The 21,394-nt window shown below is 42.1% G+C and overlaps 1 protein-coding gene across 8 annotated transcripts in view; it reads right to left on the reverse strand.

The window, feature by feature from the left end:
* The window catches only part of LOC124000833 (histone deacetylase 5-like), a 91,246-nt gene that overhangs the window by 46,903 nt on the left and 22,949 nt on the right, over positions 1 to 21,394 (reverse strand). For 2 of the 8 annotated variants that reach the window (XM_046307479.1, XM_046307477.1), the window contains exon 1: positions 16,479 to 17,676. The exons of 2 other annotated variants lie outside the window; for them this stretch is intronic. In XM_046307479.1, the coding sequence (XP_046163435.1) occupies positions 16,479 to 16,629 (151 nt within the window). In that variant the 5' untranslated portion in view covers positions 16,630 to 17,676. Of the gene's footprint in view, positions 1 to 16,478; positions 17,677 to 21,394 lie in introns of those variants that run through there. 4 more of the 8 variants (XM_046307480.1, XM_046307476.1, XM_046307478.1 and 1 more) reach the window with 4 other exon arrangements.

The following is a 21,394-nucleotide window of genomic DNA, read 5'->3' on the forward strand; positions in this document are numbered from 1 at the left end:
GGGGGGGGGGGGGGGGGGGGGGAGAAGGGGTAGCACACTGCGCTTTTAAAAGCGCAAGCTTCTATTCTGGGTTATTCCACATTTTTGATTGCTGCTCGCTCTAGCTTCCAGCTCATCCCTGCCATCTTCGTCTTGGATGCTGCAGAGGCAACTACAAAGGGAATATGGCGTTCCCTTGCAGAGTACAGGCTTTGATCTAGCTATATCTGTATACGTGGAAACACATTAAAGAGCGACTGCCCCTAAAACAAAACAAAAATCAACGAATCCCTTTGAAAACAGAGTCAGAAACATTTATTCCAGTGTCAAAATTGACTAAAAAGTGTAAATCGGATCATTTGGTTATAAAATCTGTCTTGTTTGGAATCTCAGTGCGTCACGAGTAAATGAGGGTTGGGTTTGAATTACAATTGTCAACAGATCATGCCCACTTTTGCCAAGCTCCAAGTGCAAAATGCCCGCCGACCAATTCTCTTCCCTTCATTGAAACGTGGGCTCCATTGTTCAATTTTGCTTAAATAATGCAAAAACAGTGTTGGAGAAGAAAGTAAAAGTGCAATATGTGTCATGTAAAAAAAAAACATTTAAGTTCCTTGCTCAGAATATGAGAACATATGAAAGCTGGTGGTTCCTTTTAACATGAGTCTTCAATATTCCCAGTTAAGAAGTTTTAGGTTTTAGTTACTATAGGATTATCTCTCTCTATACCATTTGTATTTCATATACCTTTGACTATTGTATGTTCTTAGAAGCACTATAGGCTTGCCAGCCTAATCTCGGGAGTTGATAGGCTTGAAGTCATAAAAAGCGCTGTGCTTCAAGCAATGCGAAAAGCTGCAAACAGAAGAAAGCGCGGTTTGAATGAATGTTTACGTGCCTGCTGCTGCCTACCACCGCTCAGACTGCTCTATCAAATCATATACTTAATTATAATAAACATACAGAAATATGAGCCGTAGGTCATTAATATGGTCAAATCTGGAAACTATCATTTCGAAAACAAAACGTTTATTCTTTCAGTGAAATACGGAACCGTTCCGTATTTTATTGAACGGGTGGCAACCCTAAGTCTAAATATTGCTGTTACATTGCACAATGTCATGATTATGGAAAATAAATTACCGCCTCTATTAGGAAGAAATGGTCTTCACACAGTTCGCAACGAGCCAGGCGACCCAAGCTGCTGCATATACCCTGATTCTGCCTACACTGAATGCAAGAGAAGCGACAATTTCAGGCACCGCATTGTTTATATGCAACACAGGACAAGCTAGTTAAACTACTATCATCATCATCATCATCATCATCATCATCCATTTTCAAGCAGATTTAAGTCAAAACTGTAACCTGGCCACTCACAGTCTAAGCAACAACAGTTTAGATTTGGCTTTGTGTTTTAGGTTTTCCTGCTGAAAGGTGAATTCATCTCCCAGTGTCTGGTGGAAAGCAGGTTTTCCCTTTAGGATTCTGCTTGTGCTTAGCTCCATTCCTAATTTATCCTGAAAAACTACCCAGTCCTTAACGATTACAAGCATACCCATAACATGATGCCGCCACCACTATGCTTGGAAATATGGCGAGTGGTACTCAGTAATGTGTAGTATTGGATTTTGCCCCAAGCATAAAACTTTGTATTCTGGAAAAAATGTTAATTGCTTTGCCACATTTTTTACAGTGTTAGTTTAGTGCCTTGTTGCAAACACGATGCATGTTTTGGAATATTTTTATTCTGTACGTGCTTCCTTTTCTCTCCGTCAACTATACGTTAGTATTGTGGCGTAACTACAATGTTGATCCAGTCCCCGTTTCCTCCCATTACAGCCATTAAAAACTTTAGAACTGTTTTAAAAAGTCACCATTTACCTCATGGTGAAATCCCTGAGCGGTTTCCTTCCTTGCCGGCAACTGAGTTAGGAAGAACGCCTGTATCTCTGTAGTGACTGTTGTATTGATACACCAAAGTGTAATTAATAATGTCACCATGCTCAAAGGGATATTCAATGTATGCTTCTTTTTTTTACCCATCTACCATAACAAGTCCTTGTTCGCGAGGCATTGGAAAACCTCCCTGGTCTTTGTGGATTAATCTGTGTATAAAATTCACTGCTCGACTGAGGGACCTATTGTATGTTCTTAGAAGCACTATAGGCTTGCCAGCCTAATCTCGGGAGTTGATACTGTATGTGTGGGGTACATAGATGAGGTATTCATTGAAAAATCATGTTAAACATTATTATTGCACACAGATTGAGTCCATGCAATTTATGTAACTCGTTCAGCAAATGTTTACTCTTGAATTTATGTTTTGCCTGCCATAACAAAAGGGGTTGAATACTTGACACAAGACATTTCAGCTTTTCATTTAATTAATTTGTAACATTTTTGAAAAACATAATTCCACTTTGACATTATGGAGTATTGTGTGTAGGCCAGTGAAAAAAATTAATCTAACACAAAATGTGGAAGAAGTCAAGGGGTATGAATACTTTCTGAAGGCACGGTATGGGCTCCTGAGTGGCGCAGCAGTCTAAGGCACTGCATGTCCCTGGTTCTAAACCAGGCTGTGTCACATAAATATAAAAAATGACATGTAGGCACCTGATCTGAGCCATAAGGGAGACTTGGCATCTACCACTTCCATATTTTATGTCCCCCCCACTTTGGTTCTGAAATCACAGTCACCCACGAATTAACTTGTCGTCATTTTTGCAGATTAAGTGTTTGAGCTAGTAATGTATCAATATGTATAATTTAGCTATGACATACCCAATGAATATAGCACAATTTGGGATTTCACCCCATATCTCAAAATCAAAATGGTTTTGACCATTTGGAAGTTCAGGAAGCTTCATTTCACCTCCTGCTTAGGTCATGCAGTGCTCCTCGCAAGAGATTCCTCGTTATGAAATGATCAACTTTATCCTGTATATCTTTAAAAAATTAAATAATTAAAAGACCATATATATATTTTTTTTTATTTTACCTTTATTTAACCAGGCAAGTCAGTTAAGAACAAATTCTTATTTTCAATGACGGCCTGGGAACAGTGGGTTAACTGCCTGTTCAGGGGCAGAACGACAGATTTGTACCTTGTCAGCTCGGGGGTTTGAACTCGCAACCTTCTGGTTACTAGTCCAACGCTCTAACCACTAGGCTACGCTGATAATTAAAAAAATATTGCTGATGGTGAACCTGAACAAATCGAAATGAAGTCTAATTGTAAGCCCCGTTCAGCAGGTGTACCCAGATGAGTTGTGTCTACGGTAGCTTACTTTTATTCCAGTAAAAACACATTTTCAACAGTGCATAGATAACAATAACCCAGCAAATTACATAGGCTGTCACTCACCTAATAAAGCCCAATATCACACAAGCCATTTTAGAATATGAATGCTTAAGTTGCACGATCAGGAACAGGCTGTCTACCTTGAGTTGGTCAGAGTGCGAAGCTAGGCACAGTGTGCAGTTCCACTAGGCTACTGATATTCCCTTGAATTGTTCGACATGCAAAATTACTTGTAGATCAATGACTGCCAACACAGTTACATGCTTAGTTCGACACTGAAGGAGAGGATGCATCAGTTGTCACAAAAGATGAAGTATTTTAGGAAGGTAGAAAAAGTAATATGAGCAAAACTAATTTGTGAATCAGCGATTCGTAACATTGAAACATGTATGTATGCTACATTTGGTTTGGGGTCCGCAAACCGATGCAGTCGTATCTTAAAACCATTTGAATTGGGACCGATCGTTAAATTCCTACAGATATTAAAACAGTTTGTTGGTTTCCAAGGTGTGTGTACTGGCGATTTTATGGTGATTGAACATAAGCATCAGAAACTTAGTTCCCTGTCTAATCACACCAATGTCACCGAATAGAGAGCTCATTGCATGCCGGTACACTGATTTTTATTCTATCAGACAGGACTCAAGGTGGCCAGCGGAGTGGCACTAGCGAGGTGGGAGGCCCTGGGAGTGACCTGAAGGACACCCATTAATAAAATCACACCACGCTCGCCCTGCGGACTGCAAACTGTGCATTCACTAGGCTCTCAGACAGCACTGAAATATGGGCGAAGCTTATCGCACCATAAAAACAAAAATGGGGGTGACAATGACTAGGCCCACAGTGTGCTGGAATAAAAGTACAATCTGCTGGTTTGACAAAATGGTCAAACTTTGTACACACTCCAAAAAGTACAGGTCTTGTTAAGAGTTTGATTAGGATAACTATAGCTAAACACGATATTCAAATCACTGGTGTCCTTTCTGTCCATGAGTCAAACACACGGCTGTGTTAATAGTCAAGCATATGTGCCACCTACTCATGACGACTGATCGATCGTTCCACTCAGCTAGGAACTTACAGTCTGAAGTGCAGGCATTTATTATTCGAGTTGTTACAAGCTTTCTTTCCAGTCTCTTTTTTAAGTCTGTTTTGCAGAGGGTGCAGCTTACGTCATGGATATTTTCTTTAGCAAGGCTACACCAACTACACGTTGGAAAGACAAGAGAAAAGAGGGAGCAAAAGCAAGACAAAAAAAGGGGGGGAAAACATGAATATTGCTTTCCAGAAATAGCACATAGCAACATGAGGTAGGCTGCCTGTCAAATCTGCTCTGCGTCCTTTCCTTGTTAGCCACACATGGCGAAGAGAGATAGGGGAGAAACGGAAGCTGGTATGATCTGTTCAGTTTGGACAAAAATGGTGCCCAGATTTTTAAAAAGTGGGAAAGACAAGGGAGAGAGAGCACAGGCAGGGTGATAGCCTATATTTACGTCCTTTGGAACAGTCTTATAGCGGTCGTAGCCTCATCCTGATGCGAATAGAGGAGGTTGTAAATAGCCTGTGTGATTTATGTGCCTCAGGAACCCCCAAAGCCTTGACAGGCCTTCTGCAGGGGTAGCTCCTTGCTCTGGGAAAACAAGAAACTAGTAGTTTCTTCTGAGGAAGCCCAAAAAAGACACTTGGGGCAGAGAGACAGTCTATAACTTATTGCTATGGCTTGCATGTAAGCTGACATTTATCCAGTAGCTTGTCTGTTTCTTTGATTCTCCCTTTGGTATGCAACTGGTGATCGCCATGTAGTAATGCATGGATGTTGGAACATAATGGGCCTGGAGCGGATTACAGATTGCTGCTGCCCGGATAGTCATGTGATGGGGACATGGCTAGATGAAATTCAGGCCTTCGCCCGGACTAAAGAATTTTAAAGAAATTCTGGGAGCATTCTGAGTTTTCCAACAGCAAACAGCTCCCCGGTTGTCTCCCGTTTTACCTGAACCATAAAGAATGTTGTTCACTGGACATAAGGCACCCTACTCCAGCACACTCCAAACACTGTCCCTTTCAAATGAAGCAGCCTACACAAACCCACTGGTGCACAATGTGGTGGATACAATCCCTGAAGGGTTGATTTAAGTTACTCACATGAGATAGCCTTCCTTTTGAAAAGAGGGGGAAATTATGTAAAGCATAAACATTGAGACGATGAAATGTCATCGCTAAGCACTGACCTGAGTCTGCCACTGTTTACATGTTCTATAAATGTTCCGGCATTGACGTCAAACGCTTGCATGAGAGGAATGTTGTTTTCTGGGTAAACTTCTATGTGTGGTGCGAAATTAATTTCATACCCCTTTTTAGCGGTAGGGGAGGGTTTGGCTCGGTTTGAACATATCCCAGTTGAAATAGATCATACATACACACCCCCCCCCAAAAAAAACAGAGCAGCATATTAGTGACGCACATGTTTATTTAGTAATAATCCCTCTGAGAAGCTGCAGCTGCGTATTAGCAGTGGCACATTTTACAAAGTGTGCCACTGAAACATAAGTGAGTTTTTGTTTTGAAGCTCAAAATCTAGTGTGTCATACTCTCTTAAGGGAGCCCTGGAAGCTTCCAAGGAAAACATTTGTATTGAAACATTTCTATTCATAAATCATAGACCTCAACCTTAGAAACAAATTATCTTGGGCATAACCAAGACAGCCAGTAAAGGCCTCTTGATATTAACGTGTGTGTATTGTGGCCTAGTCCAGAGAAAGTCCTTCAGCTGCCTATCTGCTCAAAAAAGGGCACCATCCCCCTCACAAATCCCCCTGGGCTCAAAGCAGTGATCATGGGCCCCTTCAGGATTCACACAACTTTATTTGTCAGCGATATAAATAGCACCAGCCTTTAATGAAGTCTGACTTTCTCAGAGCTAAAATAGAACCCCTGTGGCCTCACTGCTTCTCAGCCACAACAGTAGAGTCTGCTGCAGGATCAAGTTACATGTTCACACACAGAACCACGTGATACCAGTGTACTGGAGACAAGAACCAAGATTGGTTGAAGTGTGTGCCACCTCCCGCTGGATTCAACAGCAAAGCATTCTGCCCTCCTTGGCATCTGGGGTGCCCATGGAAGGTACTGATACAATGCCATACTATTTGGGTTTGAATCGTCACCACAGTGATTTGTAATGTAGTCAATTGCTGTGAACCACTAACCTTGGATGCCCAAGATAATTTGTCCAACATCACAATAACACATGCAGACATCAACACACCCTAACATTCTCTTGCTGTTGGATATATATTTTATAACAGTTGCCCTTCAAACAGATATTAAAAGACAGTCCTTGGGATCACATGCAGGAGGCAAAACGTGCTGGGAGGACTCTGGTCCCTCCCAGAGGGAGCTCCGCTCAGTGACAGTTTCAGCACAAATGCATGAATCAATATTTGGAGAGCAGATCGAGTACCAACTGGAGTTCCCTGGCCCGCGGCAGAGGGGTATGTAGGTAAGGAGAGTCTGGGGACAGCAGGTCCGCCAGGGCGTCTCTGGTGTCAGCCAGGATGAATGCATCAGTGTGCCACCCCCCACCCACAGCCCCTCCACGCCACCAAGGGGACACTTCCTATTGAGGTAGTCCTGCATCCCCGTCCCGGGTGTGTCAGGCAAAGCTGCACATTATTGTATCGGGCCCGTCTGGGGCTTTTGAATGCTAGGAGGGGAGCATCAATAGTTGTATCCAGATTTGGTCTGGAAACCAAAATATCTTAGGCTTATGTACACACACAACTCTGGGGAACCTAGGGCTTCATAGAAGTCTATACAATATCACCTGACCGCTCAAACACACTCATTCAAAAGTTTTTGAAATATTTTTTATTTATTTTGTCCATTAAAATAACATCGAATTGATCAGAAATACAGTGTAAAGATTAATGTTGTAAATGACTGTTGTAGCTGGAAACGGCAGATTTTTTATGGAATATCTACATAGGCGTATAAAGGCCCATTATCAGCAACCATCACTCCTGTGTTCCACTCCTGTGTTGTGTGATCCAAGTTTATCATCATTTTAAAAAGGCTAAATGATCATATGAAACCCTTTTGCAATTATGTTAGCACAGCTAAAAATATATATATATATATATTTTAAACTGGTGCTGATTAAAAGAAGCAATGCCATCTTTAGACTAGTTGAGTATCTGGAGCATCAGCATTTGTGGGTTCGGTTAGTCTCAAAATGACCAGAAACAAATAACTTTCTTCTGAAATGCATCAGTCTATTCTTGTTCTGAGAAATGAAGGCTATTCCTTGCAAGAAATTGCAAAGAAACTGAAGATCTCGTACAACGCTGTGTACTACTCCCTTCACAGAACAGCACAAACTGGCTCTAACCAGAATTTTAAAAAGAGTGGGGGGCTCCGGTGCACAACTGAGCAAGAGGACAAGTACATTAGTGCGTCTAGTTTGAGAAACCGATGCCTCAAGTCCTCAACTTCATTAAAATAGTACCCATTTAATGTTTTTTTTTTAAAGAAGCCATCTCTCAGACTGGCACATAAAAAGATTAAGATGGGCAAAAGAACAGACACTGGACAGAGGAAGATTGGAAAGAAGTGGTATGGACAGACAAATCTAAGTTTGAGGTGTTTAGATCAAACAACATTCGTGAGATGCAGAAAAAAATGAAAAGATGCTGAGGAATGCTTGATGCCATCTTATCAAGCATGGTGGAGGCAATGTGATGGTCTGGGGGTGCTTGGTGGTGGTAAAGTAGGAGATTTGTTCAGGGTAAAAAGGGATCTTAAAGAAGGAAGGCTATCACTCCATTTTGCAACGCCCTGTGGACTGTGTTTAATTAATTGGAGCCAATTTCCTCCTACAGCAGGACAATGACCCAAAGCACAGCTCTGAACTATTTAGGGAAGAAGCAGTCAGCTGGTATTCTGTCTATGTGCTGGCCACTCCACTAGTCATCGGATCTCAACCCTATTGAACTGTGGGAGCAGGTATGTAAGAAGTGCCCATCGAGCCAATCCAATTTGTGGGAGGTGCTTCAGGAAGCATGGGGTGAAATCTCTTCAGATTACCTCAACAAATTGACAACTAGAATGCCAAAGGTCTGCAAGGCTATAATTGCTGCAACTAGAGGATTATTTGACAAAAGCAAAGCTCGAAGGACACAATTATTTATAACCTTATCAAATTCTTGACTATATGTCCTATTCATTTTACAACTAAATTCATGTATGGTTTCATGGAAAACAAAGGCCATTTCTAAGTGACCCCAAACTTTTGAACGGTTGTGCACACACTCAGACTGCAAAAATATCCTGCCTCTAAATATACCCCCTCCTGCCATAATAGGACTACACTCTAATTACTACCACTAACAATATCAGGTAAGAGTCGACGACTCCCATTGCGATATTTTTAGCATGGGATAAAATGTTTGTACATTCCTATTATTGATGTATAAGGATTTCTGATTGTTTACGGGCCCATCACAATCTAAAAATCTGAAATGATTTTAGATAAGAGTTGATTAAGAGAAAGGATTCAGCAGATATGACCTCTATTTGACCAAGACAGGTGGAATAAGTTACACAATAAGCCTTTTTTTATTTTATTATGTGAAGTCTAATTATACGCTAGTCAGCTCAACAACATAGCATATCTAGAGCTAAGGTTGTCAGAGACTTGTTGGTCAGTAGGTAATGCTTCATGGCAGCCAGTTGAGGTGAAGACAACTCCAGGACAGTATCTGTGACACGTCCTGTTGATAATGGCGTGCCGGGCAGGTAGCAATGTAGGTAAGGTAAGAGATGATTGTCTGGGAACACACCACGCAGGTACACACACACACACACACACAACTCCACTATCCCAGATATGGGTGGGAGCACAGCACCGGGCTGGTAAACAGGCATGACATGTCCGGGCGTTCATTATAGCACTGGAACATAAGGGGGAGGAGAGTGTTGACAAGCCCTGGTGGTGACGGGAGGGGGGGAAATGCTATATTTAAGTTTGTCTTAATTTAGCAGCCTCTAGGAAACAAATTTAGTACTCAGATAATACTGTGAATGTTCTCCCACACATCATTGTTGGTGGGTAGCAAAGGGCCTCTACTTGTGGGGAGTAGACTATAACAGACTCCTGTACAGGACAGCTAGAAAACCGCAGGCCTGCTCTGCAGTCAGTCCCTCCATGCATTTTTACCCCTCACATCCCCTTGCATAACTCTTGTATCTATCTTGAAACTGAAAATGTACACAGAACATTCAACATAAAAAACTGTTACCCAAGGCCCCATATGATTCACAATGCGGTTTGAATGGACTAAGCCATTTTGGATCCGTCAGAACAAGGACCACAACAAATCAAGCAGAGTATGACTAAACGACAAGAGGCTTTTTTTTAAGACAACCCCTTAATTAGGCCCATCACAAGGCACACCTAATTTGAACATGGCAAATTGAAACAAAATCAAGGATTTCTAAAAAAGATTAGGCCTACTAAATTAGCTCCTATTCAAAATACCAACCACCATATCCAAGGAACCAGCCAAACCTTCCCTGCATAGAGTGGAAGAATGAGGGCTAATGGTGGGATCATGGGTTGTTTCAGAAAGGGGTTGTGGGTGTAAACGGGACTATCAAACATTCCATCTCAATAAGGATCTGGGCCACATGAAAGGCCCTAGTGATTCCTGGTTGGATCACAGTTCTGACGCATACGTCTGCACTTGACTCTTTATAATTACAGGTCCCTGTTGCAGTGAGGGTTGTGGGCAGCCCCCAGCAGCTGGCTGCAGTGCGTAGCCTCGCACTAGCATATACCCCGCTCTAAGAAAAACATCTGCAAACTCCAAACCCGTTTTGATGTAGCAACTGGCCCAGAGCCTAAGAACATGCAGGGCTTTAAAATGACTATCTGTATAGCTGGACTGCAACAGTCATGACACAGTTGGCAAGAACTGAACTCAAGTTTCAATACCAGCCTATTGCCTTCTCAGCCTGATTAATTGACAGTCTTTTAAAGATGCAAATTGTACACGGTTGTAAAATGTTCATCATGTGATTACTGTGATCACTTCGTGACGCATGGGCCAAAGGAGGACCAGGGCAGTGAACAAGGTAGTGACTAGTGACTGAGGCATAACTGTGACAAAGCACCTTGTGCCACTAAACCAATTGGTTAAAAGGCATGACTGTGAAAGTGTGTTGTGTCCTAGCAACCTTGTTCTAGACCCCATATAAGCCACATCAATCCATTGTTGACATCACCGCAGCATCATTCAAAGAAACTGGAACAAATCAATGTTCTACCTCATCCAGTGAGCATAGACATCTGACCACTGTACAGATGTACAAGGCAAAGTGGAGGGTGGTGAAAGCTAGCTGCAGGTAGATATCATAATGGCAGATATCATAATGAAGTCACATGCTGGTCACTGAATGTCATGTTCAAGTGAAATGACCAGGAGGGAGAAACAGATTCATGTTTGCATACCAGTGATTTCACATGGTGTGTTACAACGATATAGCCTAGTGATGAGACCTCCAAGCCAATATCAGATATCCAAGTGTATGCTGCTCCCAAGTCTAGCCACTTAGTCTAGCAAGATGGAGCTGATTGTGGATTACAGGAAAAGGAGGACCGAACAGGCCCACATTAACAGGGCTGTCGTGGAACAGGGCTGTCGTGGAACGGGTCGAGAGTTAAGTTCCTTGGTGTCCACATCACCAATGAACGATCATGGTCCAAACTAGAGGTCGACCGATTAAATCGGAATGGCCGATTTCAATAACAATCGGAAATCAGTATTTTTGGGCACCAATTATTTAAATATACACACACCTTTATTTAACTAGGCAAGTCAATTAAGAACACATTCTTATTTTCAATGACGGCCTAGGAACGGTGGGTTAACTGCCTCGTTCAGGGGCAGAACGACAGGCTTTCACCTTGTCAGCTCGGGGGATCCAATCTTGCAACCCTACAGTTAACTAGTCCAACGCAATAACGACCTGCCTCTCTCTCGTTGCACTCCACAAGGAGACTGCCTGTTACGCGAATGCATTAAGCCAAGGTAAGTTGCTAGCTAGCATTAAACTTATCTTATAAAAAAACAATCATAATCACTAGTTAACTACACATGGTTGATGAGATTACTAAATATTATCTAGCGTGTCCTGCGTTGCGTATAATCTGACTGAGCATACAAGCATCTAAGTATCTGACTGAGCGGTACAGTGGTAGGCAGAAGCAGGCACGTAAACATGAATTTAAACAGCACTTTCGTGCGTTTTGCCAGCAGCTCTTCGTTGTGCGTCAAGCATTGCGCTGTTTATGACTTCAAGCCTATCAACTCCCGAGATGAGGTTGGTATAACCGAAGTGAAATGGCTAGCTAGTTAGCGCGTGCTAATAGCGTTTCAAACAGCACTCGCTCTGAGCCCTCAAGTAGTTGTTCCCCTTGCTCTGCATGGATAACGCTGTTTCGAGGGTGGCTGTTGTCGTAGTGTTCCTGGTCGAGCGAGGGAGGGACGGAAGCTATACTGTTACACTGGCAATACTAAAGGGCCTATAAGAACATCTACTAGTCAAAGGTTAATGAAATACAAAATGGTATAGAGAAATAGTCCTATAATTCCTATAATAACTACAACCTAAAACTTTTACCTGGGAATATTGAAGACTCATGTTAAAAGAAACCACCAGCTTTCATATGTTCTGAACAAGGAACTGAAACGTTAGCTTTCTTACATAGCATATATTGCACTTTTACTTTCTTCACCAACACTTTTGTTTATGCATTACTTAAACCAAATTGAACATGTTTCAATATTGACTTGAGGCTAAATTGATTTTATTGATGTATTATATTAAGTTCAAATAAGTGTTCATTCAGTATTGTTGTAATTGTCATTATTACAAAAAAACTATACTAGGCAAGTTCTCTCTGCTACCGCACAAAAAGCGGTACTGGAGCACCAAGTCTAGGTCCAAAAGGCCCCTTAACAGCTTCTACCCCCAAGCCACAAGACTGCTGAACAATTAATCAAAATGGCCACCCGGACTATTTACATTGAACCCCCCTTCGTTTTTACACTGCTGCCACTCGCTGCATATTATCTACATGTACAAATTACCTCAACTAACCTGTACCCCCGGACATTGACTGAGTACCGATACCCCCTGTATATAGCCTTGTTATTGTTATGTAATTTAATTTTATTTATTTATTCAGTAAATATTTGAATTCTTTCTTGAACGGCATTGTTGGCTAAGGGCTTGTAAGTAAGCACGCATTTCACAGCATTCAGCACGTGACAAATACAGTTTGAAGAGTTATTGTGCTGAAGAATGTGCCGTTTAGTTAAATCACTTGAAAATCAGCAAAAATTGAATAAGTCTGAACATCTCTTAAATTTACTTCTAACAATGAAATGTCTGATGCTGATTCTTAAAATACAGGACATGTAGCCTAGTTTGTGTGCATAAACATGTCGACAACTCCGTGAGTAATATAATTACAGGAGGATTTTTAGGAGACCAAGCCAGTGACAAATCAATCTAGTTTATTTAGCTCACCTATCACCTAGCTTTAATCGCCACCCTACTAAGGAGTTTACTCATCATTGATTTTTTCTTTGAAGAATGTCAGTGTGATTTGTCTGAAACAGAATGGCAGGTTTGACAGGGTCAGGTATCTGGTTGCTGCAAATTCATTCAGTCACCCATTCAGTTGCAAATCTGTAATCCATCTAATCCCAAATGATTCCCTCTGCAGCAGTAAATACTGCTTTTCCATTATCTAAATCAAGGTTTGATTAATACAAAATATTGCCAGGCCTCCCAAGTGGCGCAGCGGTCTTAAGCACTGCATCGCAGAGTTGTGTCGTCAATACAGCCTGGGGTTCGTTCCCAGGCTCTGTCACAACCGGCCGTGACCAGGAGTCCCGTAGGGCGGCACATAATTGGCCCAGCGTCGTCCAGGTAAGGGGACAGTTTGGCCAGGCGGGACTCCTAGTTCAAGCGACTCCTTGTAGCAGGCCGGGCACTTGCAAGCTGGCTTCTTGGTTAAGCAAGCAGGTGTTAAGAAGTGCGGCTTGGCGGGTCATGTTTTGGAGGACGCAAGACTCGACCTTCGCCTCTCCGAGCCCGTTAGGGAGTTGCAGCTAGAAGATCGTGATCACGAGAAAAAGACAAAAACAAATATTGCCATATGCAGGAAGAGTCAACTGCACAGGTTGTGTGTCAGTCGCACACAAAGCATTCCCTGTAAACTAGAACGCCCACTTAAAATCAGACCGAGACATCTGTTGTCCACAGTGATAGTTAAACCAACACACACGCCACCTGATGAGACACTTTCTCCAGTGACAAAACAACTTACTGCATGCAACTTACACTAACAAATACACCGGGCACAGAAACAAAGGAAAGCCATTAAAAGGTATAGGGTAGACAGTCGTACGCCTGCTACTTATATAACCACAGTTCACATCATGGAGTAAATGGCAGATTAATCTCAATACATCAGGGCATAATGGAAGGAGCAAGGGCATAGATTCACCTCTAGCCGATTAGAATGGTCAGCACCAGTTATGGAGCCCAATAGCCTTCAAGTCACTGATATGAGGTTGGATTATAATACACAACCGTTTGGGGCCACTTGGAAAACAAGGACATTTTTATTTTCCATTTTGCGGGTACTATTTAATGAAGCTGCCAGTTGAGGAATTGTTTGGCGCCGGTTTCTCTAACTATACACACTAATGCACTTGTCCTCTTGCTCAGTTGTGCACTGGGGCCTCCCACTCTTTCTATTCAGGTTAGAGTCAGTTTGCTCTGTTCTGTGAAGGGAGTTGTACAGGGTGTTGTATGAGATCTTCAGTTTCTTGGCAATTTCTCGCATTGAATAGCCTTCATTTCTCAGAACAAGAATAGACTGACGCGTTTCAGAAGAAAGTTCTTTGTTTCTGGCCATTTTGAACATGTAATCGAACCCACAAATGCTGATGCTCCAGATACTCAACTAGTCTACAGAAGGACAGTTTTATTACTTCTTTAAATCAGTAGAACAATTTTCAGCTGTGCTAACAATTGCAAAAGGGTTTTCTAATGATCAATTAGCCCTTTAAAATTATAAACTTGGATTAGCTAACACAACGTGCCACTGGAATACAGGAGTGATGGTTGCTGATAATGGGCCTCTGTACGCCTACGTAGATATCCCATTTAAAAAATTAATTCAGCCGTTTCCAGCTACAACAGTAATTTACAACATTAACTAAGTCTACACTGTATTTCTGATCAATTTCATGTTATTTTAATGGACTTTTGTGTTTTTCTTCAAAAACAAGGACATTTCTAAGTGATCCCCAAACTTTTGAACGGTCGTGTGTGTCTGGAGAAACAGTAACATTTGCAAAGCCCATATCAGATGGACCAAACCACTGATATCGTGTGAGGTTGGATCATCATAAAACCTGTCTGGACTGAGCAACGGTAACACTGCTAAAAACAGGTGCAGCCAGGAAGCTGCTCGTGGAGGGTAACCATTGTTGCCGCAGGTCAGATCCCCGTCACGTTATGATCCTGGTTGAGCCGATCAAAGGACCTGGCATTCCTTCCATTTCCTGTGGTCTTAGTGGTGGAGCTTTTTATAAACATGTTAAGTGTTAAGGCCTTGTCTACTCCGTCTGTGGGCAACAAAGATCTCCATTCACAGGGTCTAGTTTTTGTAACAGGCTGGTGTTAACAAGCCTGAACAAAACACCCTCAATAGCACCTCACAGTTCAAGGGAAATTCTACTAAAGTTACTAAAACTTTTCACAGGCTTAAAGTACAAGGTGTCAAGACAGTCTGGGAGCAGAAAATCCTTGGTGTCTTTTGTAAACTAACTCACTAATATTTCCCCCCTTACTAGCACCGACTTTGCTGATAGCTACTCTGAGGAAAAATGTACTGTATGATATGTGGTTGTCCAATCTAGTCATCTTAAGATGAATACAGTGAGCTAAATTACTAAAATGGAAAATGTACCCCCCAAATTGTTGACCTACTAAATGTCAAATCCTGAAATACTTTGTAGCTGTAAAGTAGGGAGCACATCTGGATGTGTAGTTTAACTTGAGCATAGTCCTTGACATGATAGAACATGTACAGTGCCTTGCGAAAGTATTCGGCCCCCTTGAACTTTGCGACCTTTTGCCACATTTCAGGCTTCAAACATAAAGATATAAACTGTATTTTTTTTGTGAAGAATCAACAACAAGTGGGACACAATCATGAAGTGGAACGACATTTATTGGATATTTCAAACTTTTTTAACAAATCAAAAACTGAAAAATTGGGCGTACAAAATTATTCAGCCCCTTTACTTTCAGTGTAGCAAACTGATCTCTGAATGATCCAATGTTGACCTAAATGACTAATGATGATAAATACAATCCACCTGTGTGTAATCAAGTCTCCGTATAAATGCACCTGCACTGTGATAGTCTCAGAGGGGGCCGAATACTTTCGCAAGGCACTGTATGCTCATTGTTGTAACAGTGAACACCTTATTTAAAGAAACAGCTTTTGCCGAGCCTATTATCTACCCATCCATCTAGGACCCATTTTAAATGAACACACAAAACCAGGTAAAATCCCCAAAAAAGGTCCTGTCCCAAATTCTTTAAAACATGATTAAATCACCATTACCAAATCAAAATGTCAGCACTATCCTGTCATGTTTTTCACAAATTAACCGTACCAAGGTCAGTGCCAATGGGACAATTCATGAAGGTTAGAAAACCAAAGGAAATGCACACATCCACTTATTTGAACAGGTGTCGGGTAAACAAGGGGAGCATATGCAAGAGAAAGAGAACCACCCACATGCTGCTCTATAGCCGTTCTGCTCTGTTGATTTAAGCACGGGTGAGCAGTAAATCCATCCCCCGTCCTCTCAGCGCACACTAGGACATAGAAGCTGTAGAAGACAGTCCAAAACTTGAGTGGCCGTAGTCAATTTCTATGCATTCCTTTTAAAAGTCCTTCCCTCAAAAGCAGCTTCAACAATAACATGGGGTGACAGACAAAAACACTACACCTCTAGTCACAACAGTCCTAAAAAAAAATAATGACATCCTCTCAGGTGCTCAGAGATGCACCTACACCCCCCCATGTATGACTCACCAGCACTGGGCATGGCCGACACTTGGGACAGGGGCAGCAGCTCCAGAGGTTGCTCCCTGCTGGACACTGCGTCTGAGGAGAAGCAGGACTCTGTCTCATAGATGGTCTGCAACATTGCGCACAGCCCCGGCACGGTGGGCCTTAAAAGCATGCCAGTGCAAGGGTGTCCTTCCAATACATATGGGGAAACAAAAGAAACACTATCCAAGCAAGTTTCAGATGCAGAAAATGAGAGAAAAGCTTGGACTAGATGAGAAGGTGAACACTGCGAAATTCCTCTTAGATCTTTAAAGAAAACTCCAGAATTCCTCTTCTAGAGATGAAACAACTGATGGAGAGAGATCCTTGAGGTTCCATGGCTCAAACAGAACTGTGTCTCCAGGTGAACAGAGAGATGTTCCAAGCACAGGCTACAGAAGAAACAAAACAAGTAGTTTGGCCAGAGGCGAGAAGACCAGCACTGAACCACTCAGGAGGAGCAAAGTTAAAATACACACCGCCCTCTGAGTTACGTAGCCTTCTCAAAACACCACGTATGAAAAACTGTCAATCTGGGGAAAATAAATAGCAGGCAAAAAAAAGGCTGTGTGAATCTGGTCCAAAAAGCACCAGTAGTCTGTTTGGAAAGCAGAGTAGACATGGACACCGTCAGCTCAAGAGTCTGGCTGTCACTGCGTCGGCGAAGATCTGAGAGCGCCACATGAGAGATCAGCGAATGGCGAGAGGAGAGTGAGAAGGAGGAGCGAGAGAGAGAAGAGGGAGAGAGAGAAGATGAAAATAGATCACTAGGAGGTTGTGCAGACTGTGCTCGGGAGGTAGACTTTTGTTGACGGCATTGAATGTTAGCCTCCTAGTCTCCTACTGCAGCGTGTCCTCCTCCTTGTGCTTTTCACAAATGCAGCGCTGCTGCACTCTGCATCTGCCACAGAGGAGAAAGCAGTCAGAACCACCCATCACCTCAACCAGTGGTAGACAAATTGAAACCTGCAGCGTATTTCCAAAAAGGGGTTGTCCCCTAGCCTAAATCTCCTTTTGTTTTTTTCCCGTTTGTTTATTTTTCCGGTAACTTCTACCCAACGCCTCCCCTGCTGTGTTGCGGAGCACAGCGGTAGAAGAGGAGCGCTACTGATTTTACAAACAGACTGGGCTGCTCAGGGCGGCTGGAAATAGCTGCAGAGTGGCAGAGGGGCGGGGCTAGGGCTATAAATAGAGACGAGAGCTGAGGGTGTTTGAGAAGGCAGGGAGGGAGAGGAGGGGACCTTGTTCATTCAAAAAGCACTGAGCCAATCGAGCGCCGTTCCCAGTGCCGGGGGGGGGGGGGGGGATACAGTGCCACCATTGGAACCTTGAAGTGCAAGGACTGACAAGCAAAATGGCTAATGTAGGGAGACAAAGTCGGTTAAACACTCACATCCTGCAAATGATCGGAAAAGCTTTGCTAGAACCAAATGCTTCTGCACATTAGGAGTAAATCTATTTAGTAAAATCGAGCCTAACTGCATCAACAGCTCGTTGCAACTTAACATTTTTAAATTGTACCATCAATGTGTAGAATCAAAGCAAACATTGTAACCTACATATAAACAACACTGCCAAATGATTGAGAATAAAATACCCGCAATTGATAACACACTTCTTACATAATATTGTCTGACTCCAAGGGCAGCAGCTGGGCTAATAAACAACTGTTAATGGCCTGCTGTGTTCAGACTGGAGAGTGAAACAATGGATGACATTGCACCAGGAATCCCAAGTCAGCCATTGCTGGCTATGTTAGCCACTTTATTCTCAGATGGTCACAGTGCCATTTTAAACTCAAAACGGTTATGAGGGACTTGGCCGGGGACCCATCAAAGAGGGGGTTTCTCCAGTCCCCACTGGACCACAGCAGATGTGATAGGACTTTCCATCTGTTCCAACTGAAATGCTCCCTATTAATAAGTGTAGCCAAAGTGTGTGTGTGTTAAATCTCCTTCACTATAGTGATTAGAGGTTGACCGATTAATCGGAATGGCCGATTAAAAGTTTTCATAACAATCGGAAATCGGTGTTTTTGGGCGCCGATTTGCCGATTATTATTATTTTTTCACACCTTTATTTAACTCGGCATGTCAGTTAAGAACACATTCTTATTTTCAATGACTGCCTAGGAACACCGAGTTAACTGCCTCGTTCAGGGGCAGAACGACAGCTTTTCACCTTGTCAGCTCGGGGGATCCAAGCTTGCAACCCTACAGTTAACTAGTCCAACGCAATAACGACCTGCCTCTCGTTGCACTTCACAAGGAGTTACACGAATGCAGTAAACCAAGGTAAGTTGCTAGCTAGCATTAAACTTATCTTATAAAAAACAATCATAATCACTAGTCAACTACACATGGTTGATGATATTACTAGATATTATCTAGCGTGTGACTAAGCATACAAGTATCTGACTGAGCAGTGGTAGGCAGAAGCGTAAAGATTCATTCAGACAGCACTTTCGTGCGTTTTGCCAGAAGCTCTTCATTGTGCATCAAGCATTGCGCTGTTTATGACTTCAAGCCTATCAACTCCCGAGATGAGGCTTGTGTAACCGTAGTGAAATGGCTAGCTAGTTAGTGCGCGCTAATTGTCATTGTGTTGCTGGTTCGAGCCCAGGGAGGAGCGAGGAGAGGGACGGAAGCTATACTGTTACACTGGCAATAATAAAGTGCCTATAAGAACAGCCAATAGTCAAAGGTCAATGAAATAAAAATGGTATAGAGGGAAATAGTCTTATAATAACTACAACCTAAAACTTCTTACCTGGGAATATTGAAGACTCATGTTAAAAGGAATCACCAGCTTCCATATGTTTTCATGTTCTGAACAAGGAACTGAAACGTTAGCTTTCTTACATGGCACATATTTTACATGGAACATATTGCACTTTTACGTTCTTCTCCAACACTTTGTTTTGACATTATGTAAACCAAATTGAACATGTTTCATTATTTACTTGAGGCTGAATTGATTTTATTGATGTATTATATTAAGTTCAAATAAGTGTTCATTCAGTATTGTTGTAATTGTCATAACAAATAAATAAATAATAATTGGCCGATCAAAATCGGTATCAGCTTTTATGGGCCTCCAATAATCGGTGTTGAAAAATCATAATCGGTTGACCTCTAATAGTGATGCATGCATATTAAGAAACCTCCTTCTCCTTAACCAGTAGCTCTGACCACAAGCCTTGTTGAAATGCATTGCAAACACAGATTCAAAACGAAAGTCAGTCTTACTTAGAAGTCAAGAGAAAGTTACAGTTGCTGCTTGGAATATTGACAAGAGCCAAGTGCATTTTTTGAACTTCTGCCACTGGGCTGCCCCATTGGGCAACCTGCTCCGACCAACTGTGGCTCTCTAAGATGTGAATAGACTGGATGCGCCACCTGCCACCCCAAACTACCATGACTACAATTAGCAGTTTGTGAGAATTCTAAGCCCACCTGACAAAAGGAGTAGGGTCCAGCTAGATATCTCAGCATTGGAGAAAAGAGTAGAGCAGCAGTCTTGTGCATTGCCAAAACTCTCATCCAACCCCTTCTCCTGCCATGACTCTCCACTCACTCCCCATTATTTATAGGTGGATGTATCTTTCTGGCTTCCTGACGTACATTGGGTTATATTAGCTTGAGGTAAATGGAGGAGTGGGGAGAGGCCGCAACATTTTCTTCTGTAAATGTTTTGGGCATAGGATGAACTTGTGCAGTTAATATCAAGGTCTTTGCCGGCTAACTTTGTTTGACAGAGGCCCTCTGTTTGGCGTAAGCTGGGCTTGACCCAATTAAGAGCCAACCAATCCAAATAGACAACCCTCACCTGCAAGAAACCTGGAGGGAGGCAAAACACACTGAACAAACTGAGGTTTTGTAAATCTTGGGCTGTGGATCAAGCTGGGCTCTAACTGAGGAGATTCATCTCAAGACTGCTTTCCTCTGCAGTCTTAAAAGGCCAGGGCTATTCTACTGGCGGTCCAGATACGGCCCATTTATTAATTTAGCCCCGTGATAAATTTTGAACATTTAATTTTTTTTTAAAACAGAAGAAAAATCCCAGCCAAAATACAGACATTCAGTGCCAAAATGACAAGTACTATGGTGGATGTCTATAGTGTAGTTTCTAGCATCTATTTTTCGTTCATATGAATTTGGCTCTAGCATTTGAACAGTTTAAACTAAAAAATATTATGACCCTACTCCTGAAGTATATGACTCAAAAACACATGTGCCTTCAGTTTCCCTCTGAGACTCACAAGTACTTGTTAGAAGGGAGTGTGAGGGGGAAAAAATAAAAACACCAAAGACTACTTCCTTCAGAATGGAATTTGTCATTACCTGATGACATATGTTTGTGTTATTTATTGAAATGTTAAGTTTTCAGATTTTAAAATGACAATCTTAAAACTTCTTCAGGATCGGTGTCCCTTCCACAGGACGGTTGAGCTAACATGTACTAAATCGCATTAGCCGGAGGTTGTAAGTAACAAGAACATTTCCCAGGACATAGACGTATCTGATATTGTCAGAAAGCATACATTTTTGTTAATCTAACGGCACAGTCAAATGTACAGTAGCTATTAGTAAAGTAATACCATACTATTGTTTGAGGAGAGTGCACAGTTTTGAACATGAAAAGTTACTAAACAAATTAGGCATATTTGGGCAGTCTTGACAATTTTGAACAGAAATGCAATGATTAATTTGATCAGTCTAAAGCTTCGCACATACACTGCCGCCATCTACCTGGCCAAAATCGAAATTGCAGGGGGCTGGAATAATACATTACGGCATTTCAAAGAGGTTACAAAAAAAAAAAATAAATAAAAGGGTTGGTTTTTCTTGGTATATGCTTTTTTTGCGTTATATTCTCCTACATTCTTTCCACAAACG

The sequence above is a fragment of the Oncorhynchus gorbuscha genome, linkage group LG16 (genome assembly GCF_021184085.1).
Source record: "Oncorhynchus gorbuscha isolate QuinsamMale2020 ecotype Even-year linkage group LG16, OgorEven_v1.0, whole genome shotgun sequence".
NCBI lineage: Eukaryota > Metazoa > Chordata > Actinopteri > Salmoniformes > Salmonidae > Oncorhynchus > Oncorhynchus gorbuscha.